General features: G+C 31.2%; 3 protein-coding genes across 7 annotated transcripts in view; 1 reads left to right on the top strand and 2 right to left on the bottom strand.

Moving 5' to 3' along the window:
• Positions 1–52, bottom strand: part of Anchor (integral membrane protein GPR155 homolog anchor) — a 3,892-nt gene extending 3,840 nt beyond the window's left edge. For both annotated transcript variants that reach the window (XM_076312433.1, XM_076312432.1), the window contains exon 1: positions 1–52. This exon is cut by the window's left edge. The gene's annotated coding sequence lies outside the window, so the exon portion shown is untranslated.
• A 3,594-nt stretch (positions 53–3,646) lies between these two features.
• LOC143146544 (uncharacterized) lies at positions 3,647–6,448 on the top strand. The gene is made up of 5 exons (XM_076310914.1): positions 3,647–3,802; positions 4,762–5,095; positions 5,177–5,366; positions 5,440–5,994; positions 6,074–6,448. Exons 3-5 carry the CDS (start codon positions 5,211–5,213, stop codon positions 6,251–6,253), a joined length of 891 nt encoding a protein of 296 aa, XP_076167029.1. The 5' UTR covers positions 3,647–3,802; positions 4,762–5,095; positions 5,177–5,210; the 3' UTR covers positions 6,254–6,448.
• A 287-nt stretch (positions 6,449–6,735) lies between these two features.
• Mlf (myeloid leukemia factor) lies at positions 6,736–11,926 on the bottom strand. Of its 4 annotated transcripts, none has more exons than XM_076310912.1 (7): positions 11,636–11,923; positions 10,821–11,010; positions 10,444–10,741; positions 9,771–9,912; positions 8,649–8,744; positions 7,969–8,028; positions 7,577–7,716 (listed from the first exon to the last, which is right to left on the bottom strand). In XM_076310912.1, the coding sequence occupies exons 1-6, from the start codon at positions 11,695–11,697 to the stop codon at positions 8,010–8,012; spliced, it is 807 nt and encodes a 268-aa protein (XP_076167027.1). In that variant the 5' UTR covers positions 11,698–11,923; the 3' UTR covers positions 7,577–7,716; positions 7,969–8,009. The 4 variants fall into 4 exon arrangements, with proteins under 4 accessions (XP_076167025.1, XP_076167026.1, XP_076167027.1 ...); XM_076310913.1 differs by having other exon boundaries at positions 7,640–7,716; positions 7,965–8,028; positions 11,636–11,924; XM_076310910.1 differs by lacking the exon at positions 7,969–8,028 and having other exon boundaries at positions 6,736–7,716; positions 11,636–11,925.
• Between the last annotated feature and the right edge of the window lie 47 nt (positions 11,927–11,973).

Raw genomic sequence — 11,973 nt, 5'->3', positions numbered from 1 at the left:
TGGTAAAAATATATACGGATTCATATCGACGAAACATTCGCAATACACTACACGCGTTACGTATGCAAGCAATTTTCAATCTTATTTAGATGCATACAATATTGATAATTCTCCGCTGATTCATCTGATTGGTCCGTTCATATCACGTGCCCTGAGCAAGCATCGAACTTATTATACAAAAATGTTTGAGTTCAAATCATACGATCAAAAAACAAAGATTATGTAAAAACTTAATAAAAAAACTCTTTGAAATAGTTTTATAACTAATATAATTACTTATAAATTCGATTAACGCAAGCATAACCTCTTTCATGTCATATTTGAATTTCATTCAACTTAATCGTTCATTAATCTATATGTGTAATTAAATTTAAATTTGATGTACTTGAATAAAATAAAAAATTGTGTATTTGTTGCGAATTTATTAATTGACAAAAATCTGCTGGTTCATTAAGAATCATGTATATTTTGCATGAAAACTGAAAGATGCATTGTATATGTGTATCATACTACATCTAATCTATGAACAAGTCAATAATACTCGCATTTCTTCATCGTTATCCATACACGTACGTACGTACATATACACATATATAAGTTCTAAGTACACACTTGAATCATCGATAACAAAGCGATTGCGATTTTACATAAAATAAAATATACGATAGATATTTTCAATAGAAAATTTTATTAATATTGATTTTAAAAACAGAAAGAAATGAATACTTTCTGTGCAAGGTATCGATAAAAAATTCTGACGAATTATATAACATACATCGATATTATGAAGTACAATATGTTTTAGATTTCTCTTAATAACATACAACTACGCAATTTAGTTCAAAAATATTGTTAATACATTTTACAAATCGTATGAGAAATGTACACACACTATATAAATGATTCCAAGATCAATGTTTATTTGCATACATGTGAATGCATTTACATAGATGCATCTTACAATACTAACGTACAGAAAAAGTGACAGACAAAGTGTATCTTTACGTCAGTGACCTCTATGAATCATAAATTCTTACACCTTGCGCAATTACGTATGTGTTCGCAATCTAAAGAGAAACGTTCTTGATAAACACCTCAGTTGATCTGCCGCTTAATCTATCGATCGAAAGGTTAACAGAAATATATCTACGTCGAAAACATTCTTGTATATGAAATATTTAATTTACTTTATCAGAATATCTATAAAGATTTTAATATGATTTTTTTATCGCTTATAAAAACACAAAGAAACGTATGAGTCATCCATATTGTGGAAACTTTTCAAATAGATACTATATTGTTTCGAGTGGAAAACTTAATTGCAAAGTTATAATGTTAAATTATGTACTCAGAGTTTTCTAACAAGAACACTAGAGCTTTGAATTGTCGCCATGTTTGTTATTGAATTGCCAGAGTCATATGACATTTGTATTCGATAATGCTTTGCAAATCATCAAAGATTGATACACATAATTATTCAACGCGTTGAAATAATTAAAATTTATTATCGAAATTCTGATTCAATTTAAACAACATTTCATGCACGTAATCGATCAACAGAACTCACAATCCATCATTCAGTGGAAAAATGTTATACCACTGGTTCATTTGTCGATCAACCCATTCCAACATATATTGACTAGGTCAACGTAATACAAGAAATAAAAAGAAATTTTTACTGTAAGGGGAAATGTTACCGAGAATCCAAATTTATCGATTCCATGACATTCTCAAGAATTAGGCATTTCTCGGACTTCTTTGTCGTATTTGCCCCACCAGATGCAATTGCGGTGGCCATTTAAACGATATTGTATTTCGTGTATAATGTCATTGTATATGCTTCAAAACAAAACAACAAGTACCAGATTATCTTTTGTGGTTTTAATTTTATTTTGATTCAAAATTCTATCGCTCTTATTGAAAAACTCTGTGTTTTGAAAAACAAATATAGACAGTAACTTCTATGCAATTATCTGGAACGTAATTAAGTTTATACTGTTTTATTATCACAGTTATCCAACCATGCTTGGTCAAATTGTGCCAATAACAGTTGGTTTACTTCCAATATTCCCGAATAAATAATATTACTGCGTTGTAACTTCATTCTAATCGGAGCACACACATCGGGTCACATTACAATCACGTGGCCAATAGTCAGCGTATTTAACATGAACTACATACAATGAATCACAGAAGTATTCGTACCCTTGTAATTATTGTATTCAGATGAGTAATACTTTTTAACAATGTACATTCTGAAATATTTATTAATAGAAATCTAGTACAATGATGAAGTGTTTAATTTATATATTTATTTACCAAAAAGTAACAATTCGTTATGATGTAATTGAATATTTAAATAAATCGTTGCAAATTTGATGTCACAAAAGTATTTGTACTCGTATCAGTTGTGTACACTGAAGAACAAAATATTTATAAATTTCCGATGTCCTCTACAACAGTTTCAAAGTTCATAATATACTTGATATTAGTTCATGATATTATATCGACACAAGCAAATCAACAGTTCAATACATCGTTAAAAATATAAAATTCACTGAAACTATAAAAAAGTTAAGTATATGTGATAACTTATCGAAAAATATTAAAAAACGAAGGATTTAATAATCATGTAGCATGAAGAAAGTTATGCATAAGACATATCGCATCAAACAATTAAAATTTACTATAACATATGTTGAAAAGAATCTTAACTTTCGGTAGCGTATACCTAATTTTCTTTAATAAGAGCAAATTCAATCTGTTTAATTTCAATAACCGCATTATGATTTAGAAAAATCAAATACAGAACTCGATTCTAAAAATTTACAAACAATAGAAAAACGTGTAGTGCCTCGGTTATGTATAGAACTGTATAGCATTACATGATATTGGATGTACTAATTTCCACGTGTGAATGTATGTATAGATTTGGACACGAATGTGTATTGCTTCGAGTTATCCGTGACGTCAACTGATTCACTAAAACAACGTTACTTCACAGCAGCAACTTTATCGCGATATAATTCCAGATATAAAAAAAAATAAAATCCTTCAAAATTTCATTTTCAAGGCCTGTAAAAATAGCATGCTTAATGCATTCGGGGCAAACGAAGGGCGGGACAAACCCTGAGTCCAGGTATATCCAGTTTTTCCTGGAAATTGTGGTAATTGTGTTAGCGTTCCAGAGAACGCAGTCATTACTCATCGTGACGTTATTCGAATCGGGCATCACTGACGTAAGGCTTCGATACCCAACAGCTGGAAAATCGTATATACAACTTTCAGAGGCGTAATGCATTCCACCAATTATATTAAAGATGAACATTCCTATTACGTATTTCGATGCCTTTTTTTTTACATTATACATTACCTTTCACTCTACATTTACGTCAAAAGCGGACCAAATCTTTATGCGGACCATTTCTGCTCTGCATAAATTTCTAACGATCATATACACGTTTATTGAGTTGACGTAAAAAGTTATCGGATATAATGCGACAAAGTAGTTGTGATACGTTGAGTAATGGATAAGAAAAAGAAATCAGTATCCTGATTTGTTTACAAAGAAAGAGGACTCGCACGAACTGTATCTTCTAAACTTTGCATGAGGATAGCGGTCACGTGGTGACCTATCAAAGACTTGGTAGAGGGTGAGGGAGGAGGAGGGGCAGTAGACTGAATATATATAATCCTCCCGCTCACGTTCCACCACCCAGTTCTGCTTAGCTTCGGACACGTGAATTGTGCCAAGCCTTCGAGAAGAGAAAGTTTTTGTTTGTTTGGTGCGCCCATTGTATGGGTAAGTTGCTCATTCGTTGTAAGTTTTCATTTATGTCTTTCGTGTTGAACGCGATCTGTATTCGCTTACGGAATAAATTTTCAATCGGTTAAAACGATTTACCTGCGCTGTACATTGAACATCTATGACTGGCATAGAAGGGAAATACTTTTCACTTTGAGCACTACATATTTGGGACTTGAATCAGTACATTCAATGACGTAACAAACTGAGACACAGAATTTCATGACGATGCGATACTGTTTCGGGAAGACTGAATTATGGATGAGCAGAACAAATGTAAACAGAAATATTTTGAGCGTCATCGATGTTTTATGCTCGTGTATATGATTAAAATTTGAAGTCAGTTTGCTTCGTGGGAAGTTACAATAATATACGAATTTAATGAGAACATTCAAATCTATATCTTCTTGTTTATACTTACACAATCATTTTCATTCTGATAATTAATTTATTTCAAATATGTTAAATGATGAAAACTAGACGCGTTTGTAGATTAACAGCATTTTAACACATCGTCAATACCAGCAATTTCTTTCTTTCGAATTACTACGCGAAATAAAGTGTATTAGCACGAACGATAACACTGTGCGGCGAAGGTCGAAGTAGACACGTGGCACGCTACATCTCTATTTGGTCGTGTACTGATTCACCACGCGTACATACCGTCGCCATGTTGGATACCAAGCCAACGATAAAACCGATCCATCTCTCTGGATTTATTTCCCAAATTTTGTCATACGGAACCGTATTGATTCGTGTTCTTAAATAGCAGTGGACTTGCGGTAAATAATTCTATCGATAGAAATAGTAATTGTTAAAAATGAGATTTAAATGACATCGAGTAAGAAAGATAAATTTGTATCGACGAAGATTTCTTTTTATAACATTTATAAAAGATGTTTAAAGGAAACTGTCAGCAAAATATGAAAGTAACTTTTAAAAATCATGATTTGTAGAGCGAGAGAAGAGTATAAAACACGGAGAGAGCCCTGTGGAGCCAATAAGCAGCTGCAGGGATGAGCATGGCTTTGTGCCAACAGTTGGTCGCTGGGGGAGCGAATGGCCAAGTTGACTCGAGACGGCAGAAATATGGTGCCAGCCACAGGGGCAGGCGCGCGGGCCCCGAATCAGGGGTGTGCCATTACCCCTGCCGGTTTGGGCCCATTATGAGTCACCAGCCCTGACCGTCTCAACGGTCGAGCAGTATGAGGAACTAGCAGGCAGTGTTGAATTAGAAACGCAACACTTACTGCGTGAGCATCATTATGATACCATTGGCAACTTTCTTGGGTAAATATAATGACATGCGTATTTTCTTTTTAGTAAACCCAAGCAAAATATTAATTAATCATTTTACTTCCAAATTAATAGGTTCTACAAGGACTACGTTGCAAGTGGTGAAAGCATGCTGGACAGATTTTATCGTAAATATCAACCACTCATAACGCGAGAACATCACACTTGTGTTGGTCTAGGATTTGAGTTACTACATCGGTTAAGAGGTTTAAACAAACGATTTCCTGGTATAGCAAGTGGTCTCTATTTGGTGTCCTGTGAAGAGGTATGTTTAAAATCATATAAAAATTTCATTTTTTTTTATTAAATAGTTTATATTATGGTATTGTACTTTTTAGACCATTGAAAACATTGAGACTTATGTTGGTGGACCACCTGCTGCTGATAGTAGAGACAAGGAACATGTACTAGTGTGCTTGAAGATTGATATTAGCGGACGTCGAGGAGTCATGCTTCTTGATCCCGGATATCATGTAGCCCGAGTTATTACTGTAATGGAAGATAAATCATATCCGCATACAGGCTGGTTCATTCAATCTGATGAACTAGATTGTAAGAAAGAGTACAACTACTTTCTATGTGCTAATGATCCAGATTATGTCGAATGGCATGAGAGGAAAACTCGACTTGGTGCCTTGGAGAGAACACAAGTTGCCCTTATCTATGTTGCAAGGCCATATTTAACTGCTATTGATGTTACAGAACGAAGAAATTTGGTTTATAACTTTCGAAGTCTCCTTGCAAGAGACACGAAAGGCCATCTTATAGCTGGTATATATTTCCCTGTTGTGCTAGACATGAACAATGCGTCAACTTTTACGATTTTTTATCAAACTAGTAATGGCAAAAAGAGGGTCAAAATGGCGTTTAGCAAATTTTGCAGTTCACCGAAGGTAAAACAAATATAAATAAACTAATGTCACTTCATGTGTTTAATTTTTTGATTTTAAAGAAAAATAAAATTCTGTTTAGATTAATCCCGATGCTGAGGAGAAAGAAATCATTGTAGAATGTGCCCGAAAGTTAGGTCTGTCGCAAGATACATTAGAAGATCTGCTTTCTGCCCTTGCCACAGTTATGAGCGACTCAGCCTTTGTGACTCAACTTTTGGCTATTAACGCAAGAATCAACACTTTAGCAGAGGATAACTAACAGATGTCAATCCACCCCGTGTGGTACAACCAAAATATAACATATCATTTATTTGTCGGCTTTCTTATTACTTTATTTTTGTTTTGTTGCCTACCATGTTAATGTTTTGCTATATATTATAAAAATTAATTTTATTCTTGTTACTATATAGAGTTCAATATTTTTAAGAAAATTTTAATAAAAATATATATCGTATTTTGCGTAATATTGTGAAATGCCAGTTCAATGAAAACATTAATAAAATATGCTTACAATTTTCGGAAATGAATTTTCAAATTTAATAAGATTATCATTTCTGAATTTATTATTATTGTTGTTTGCATATCTTTTAAGTTTGAAATAAAGTTTTAGAAGTATTTGAGAAATTCAATGTTTTCATTGAAACAGTATCAAATAAAGCTAATTTAGTTTATTGCTTATATAGAAAAACTTTGGTATTAGGGATGATTTATATTTATTCTTTTTATCTTTAACGTAAAACGTGGGTTCTGATTATACTACATCTATAATTTTTATTTGAATAAACAGTGACAAGAAGAATTATTACATGAAGTCATTCGTTTATTGATAAATACGCTACTCCAAAATATGTTCCTTCCTATTGTATTTGGCATTGTTGAATATACTCTCTACGAACACATTTCTGAGCTCAAACATAATTTGTACCAAACAAATACAACTAAAAGTAAAATTTCGCTTAAAATTAATCTTCAAGATATTTTCTACAAAGATAAAATACTTTAAAACATAAGAGGCAATACTTCGATAATTACTTTTAATCAAGCACAAGATATTTTTTCGGTTCAACTATTATTTTTACCTATAAATTAAACTTTATGAGAAATAATAATTCTTTAACAGTCCTTCGACAATGCATCTATAAACGCATTCAAAACAACACAGAATTATATAATTCCTATGCATTCTTACTCTCATACTTTTCATACACCTTATACATTATCCCGCAGAATCTCTGTATCTAATTATATTATGTTATCCATAGAGATTCTAGAAATAGTAAGTAAGACTATACGTAAAATGGAAAGTAACTGCAGCAGAAACCTCGGTAAATGAGAACATATACTTTAAACAAAGATTAATTTTTCGTTTTTAAACAAAAATTTAAGGGAAAGAAGAATCTGTAAGACAAAAAATTGATTGTAAAATATACATTTTGCAAATTGAATAAAGTGGATCATTTCTTTATATTACCAAAAATTGTTTGAAAGAAATCAAATTTACCGAAGTTTTGCAGTGTTGCCAGAATATAGTTTAAATGGTTCTAATAGAAGATCTAAATATTACTATCTGACACAGCGTGACGTTTTTTGTAAACTTTAGCATCTGGTGTATGTTCACGTTTTCGGTTTCCTATTGCATTTGCAGAAGATGCTGTAACTGTTGCTGTTGGTGTTGCTGTTGGTTTAGCAGCAACTGGTTTAATACGACCAGATGTATCAGAACTGTGAACATGGAAAAGTTTTAAGTATAGTATACTTACTTATTTGAAAAATAAACAAAGTAAAATAACAAATATTGCTCCTGTTGTTATACGATTAGTCCATGTGGAAAAATTTTTTGAAAAGTACTTTACAGTAAGTGACAATGCACTTTTACTTTATTAATAACTAACTAAAGAATAATCAGTAACGTATATTAATAAATTAAAATGCTGAATATAATAAATAATGTAGGATGAAGCGCAACGTACTTACGTTGCACAAGTGTCACCACTGTGTACTACGCTTTTACTTTATTAATATTTGCGGCTGTACCTGCAATACACAATATGGTGTATTCCATACCAGTATCTTTTGCTACATTACAAAGAACATAAGATACATGATAAATTATCAAATAAATACAGCCATGAATAATACTTTCTTAGTCAATATGCGCATAGAAAAAGTAGCACAATTTTAGCAATGAAAAACATTCATATAAAGAATATAATTGGTTACTACAGAAAGTCTCCTAAATTAAATATTAATCAATAAAAAAAAATATAAATTCACATTTTTACTTCAGAATATGACTAAAGCTTTTCGGGCAACCTAATAAAAACATATGTAAACATGATACACAAGGAATAAAACAAAAATTACAAAGATTATCTTTAAAAATTGCAAATAAAACTAATAAATATATGTACTAATCAAACATGCAATAAATTCAGAGCCAATATCTTTGCTATTATTTGCAAATATCATATCCTATGTACTACATTACAATTGCATACTGTAATATAAATTGTTGTTTTATAGGTGTAAAATTATGCTTAAATTATTGTTGAAAATATTCTCGCTTTTACTTTATTGTTTAGACACATGAACATATTATGAAATATTTCCTGTAATTCAATTTAAAAGAGTAAAACAATTGGAATCAAACTTACCTCAAGGCAGAAGTAGAGTTGTGTATTTTAGATGTAGGTGGCAATCTTAAACTACGTCTGGGAGAAGGTGTCCATCTTGAAGAACTAGAGTATCGACTATAAAAGCACATAACAAGCAAATCAATAATATAAAAATGAAACTGATACAGAACGAGGAAGTAGAACCAAAATTGTATAGATGTGTTTGTCAGTTCCTTTGATTTACAGTTAATTTAAGAGGAAATCCAATTTGCATGTTTATATTATATTTGTTTGCACAATAGAAAAATAAAATCAAGTGCAACATTACATGGTTTATAATTACATTTGGTTTTATTTATTGTTCTCATAATTTTTATATTTTCACAATTCTACAAAGTACTAATGCCAAAGTTTTAATTTACAATTTTACTTGAAACAGTTAATAATTTATTACCATACTGATGTACATATTCATGAATAAGTATTACATAAATGATAGATCCACCGAATAATAGTGTGTTGATTATAATTTAATATTGTGTGGAAAGTACCATAAAAATTAAAAATAATAAATATCACAAAAATAGTATAATGCAATGCAAGTACACCTATTGATCATGCTACACTGAACCTAGAGAAAAGAAATAAATACTAAGCCATGCGTTCTTTTATTTCAATGCTTGATACAAAATTTTGGTGGGGAATGCGCAAAGTGAGAAACAATTGATATAGCATGATGTGATCCCATTTCTCCGTTCACTTTTTTTTACTGGTTCGCCTTCTGGATTTCTTATGCACACTGTATAAATTTGAATATATCAATAATATTGCATTTACAATGCAAATGTTAACTTATTAATTAAATGCAACATATATAAATACTTTAATATCTATATCTATTATTATAGTTTTAAGATTTTTAAATAAGAACTACTTTACCAAAATATGAAATATTATTATACTTGTACACATATTTTTGGCAATACATAAAAATATTGCATTTGCATGCTACGTGCATTGATATTTCATAAAAAGAATATTTTCTAATACCCTTTTTAATTTAAATTGATCTATGCTCTTTCCAAAGAACTATCCTACCTTTAACCAGTACTTTCTTCAAGATTTTCTCTACTATATACATTATAAATTTAATAGACTAACCTTCCTGATGCATCTGGTAAAGCCAGTTGTCTATGATCAGGGCGACTTCTATGACCGTGAGCACCGTAACGAGAATTGCCAATTGCACCGACTGCATGGCGAGTACGTGATTCCCATTCATTATTGAAACTCTCTGCTTCCTCTACAAAATAATATGCATATTATATTGTTCATTTTTTAGAATAAAAAATTCTTTGTAAGTATACAGTGTGCAGTAACATGTAGAACCCATCTCAGTGATGAATTAGAAAACAATGAAAGGTATTTATATAAATATGTGCCCTACTTGACCTTGTTTCTAAGTCAGCCATATTTCCACTCTGATAATTCTTAATCATTATTTAAGTTAGTAAAACTGATTCTACTAAAGTGTTTGCATACGATGCTGGATAAGTCTTTAATATCTCTTGTCTTTGTTAATTATTCTGTTCTGTGAGTCAAATTATTCAAATTTGGTTATTTAATAATCAAATTCTATTTCAAACACTTCCTATAAAGGTAAGTAAGTAGCTATGTGTTATTGGAATATAAACATGACTATAACTTTGGTACAAGATTAAATAAAGCACATGGTTATATGAATTTTTTAATTGTTTTTGTATTCCTAATCAATTGCTAAAGTGGATCTCTCATGTTACAATATATAATACTCTGTATACATAAAAATTATTACCTTCATCGAGATTAATATATTCTTGACGTTCCTCTTGTTCTCCACTACGGACATTATGCTCTCGTTCTAAAATATGTGCCCTCTCACCAATATGATGTCCTATAGCCAATTTTTTTACTCCAGTGCGAGAATCGCAAACTGTTTTCTTTGTTTCTGTTACACCTCCAGGAGCAGTTGTTGTAGACATTGTTTCTTGATATACTTGTGGACGCCCATCAGGACCACTGGCCATGCTCATTACAGAACTAGAAGTGAAAGAATGACAATTTCCATTTGGTGCCAAAAACATCTGATTGTCCTAAAACATAAAGAAAATTGTATAATTACTTATATAGTTTTAGAATTTTATATAATAAAGAATTAATAAATTTACTTACAAAATCTGCAAACAATCTACCCATATTAAACGATGGCATTGGTGGAAATCCAAATGGCATTATTTGCAGATCATCCTGGTGATTTCTACATCTATGGGCATCATTGGTGATAGCATTTTGACCCATCAATCCAAATGGACCATCAAATAAGGAATTCATCATATTCATATGTCTCATAGATTGCAGAGATCTATAATAAAAACATAATAAACTGATACCATATCATAATAACTCCGATTACTTATATATCATAAAACCTCCATAACTCATTCATATATACATATATGAGTTGATTAATTTTGAAAATTCATATTGTTTATAAAAGAGTAAAGAAATGATTAGAAAGTAATATGAGACATATCAAATAAACATGGAGAAAAACAAATGTGAATCACTATGGAAACAAAACTTGCATTTAATGTTTAAATGTATTTTTAATTATGCAAGTGTGGCAATAAGTTATGATTTTAATCTTTCTATGTATCCTATACTAGTTTAATCCACTGATACAGTAATATGTTCAACATAATTTTTTAATTTCAATAGCATCTTGATCATCTTCCTTTTCCGTAATAAACATAATTCGTTAAAGAAATACAATAATTTATATAACAAGTTATATCGTATTAAAGGACAAATTTTTACCAGACAAATATATCTAGGAATGGTTTCTTTTAAACATTCATATGGTTCCGCAGTCAAGCGCAACCACATTTCTCGCATTAATAAAAAAAATTAACAAAGAACTATTTAACACAATATGGTGTGTTTGTTTAAAAGGAAGCTAAAAACTTAAGAAATTTCTCTCAACTCACCCAAAAATAAAATCATCGTCGAAATCACCCGATCCATCGTCCAGTGATCCGAACAAGGACATTTTGAAAAACAGAAAATCGGACACTGCTTGCGAGAAGAAAACTTACGATCGATAGAGGAAGACCGAGTAATACAAAATGCTTTAGTTGAATAAAACTGTATCAACTTCTTATGACAAGTTCAGTTCGCGAAAACCGTAGAACTTTCTAGATTGCGCTGAAACGTAAATGAATGTCCAGTACTACTTGGCACCACCGTTTGTCAATCTCGAAACGACCAGTATGCAGTGAGTGAACAAGCCAATCTCCTTAATGCTGTAGTTATATACATACATGCA

The sequence above is a fragment of the Ptiloglossa arizonensis genome, chromosome 5 (assembly GCF_051014685.1).
Source record: "Ptiloglossa arizonensis isolate GNS036 chromosome 5, iyPtiAriz1_principal, whole genome shotgun sequence".
NCBI classification, from domain to species: domain Eukaryota; kingdom Metazoa; phylum Arthropoda; class Insecta; order Hymenoptera; family Colletidae; genus Ptiloglossa; species Ptiloglossa arizonensis.
This window is presented reverse-complemented; position numbering and strand designations above follow the sequence as displayed.

Coding starts and splice junctions, on each gene's coding strand:
- LOC143146544 (XM_076310914.1), top strand. CDS start 5,211: ATGCTGGACAGATTTTATCGTAAATATCAACCACTCATAACGCGAGAA. Junction 5,367..5,439: donor ATTTGGTGTCCTGTGAAGAG/GTATGTTTAAAA, acceptor TGTACTTTTTAG/ACCATTGAAAACATTGAGAC. Junction 5,995..6,073: donor AATTTTGCAGTTCACCGAAG/GTAAAACAAATA, acceptor AATTCTGTTTAG/ATTAATCCCGATGCTGAGGA.
- Mlf (XM_076310910.1), bottom strand. CDS start 11,697: ATGTCCTTGTTCGGATCACTGGACGATGGATCGGGTGATTTCGACGAT. Junction 10,742..10,820: donor GTAGATTGTTTGCAGATTTT/GTAAGTAAATTT, acceptor TTTATGTTTTAG/GACAATCAGATGTTTTTGGC. Junction 9,913..10,443: donor ATATATTAATCTCGATGAAG/GTAATAATTTTT, acceptor ATTATTTTGTAG/AGGAAGCAGAGAGTTTCAAT.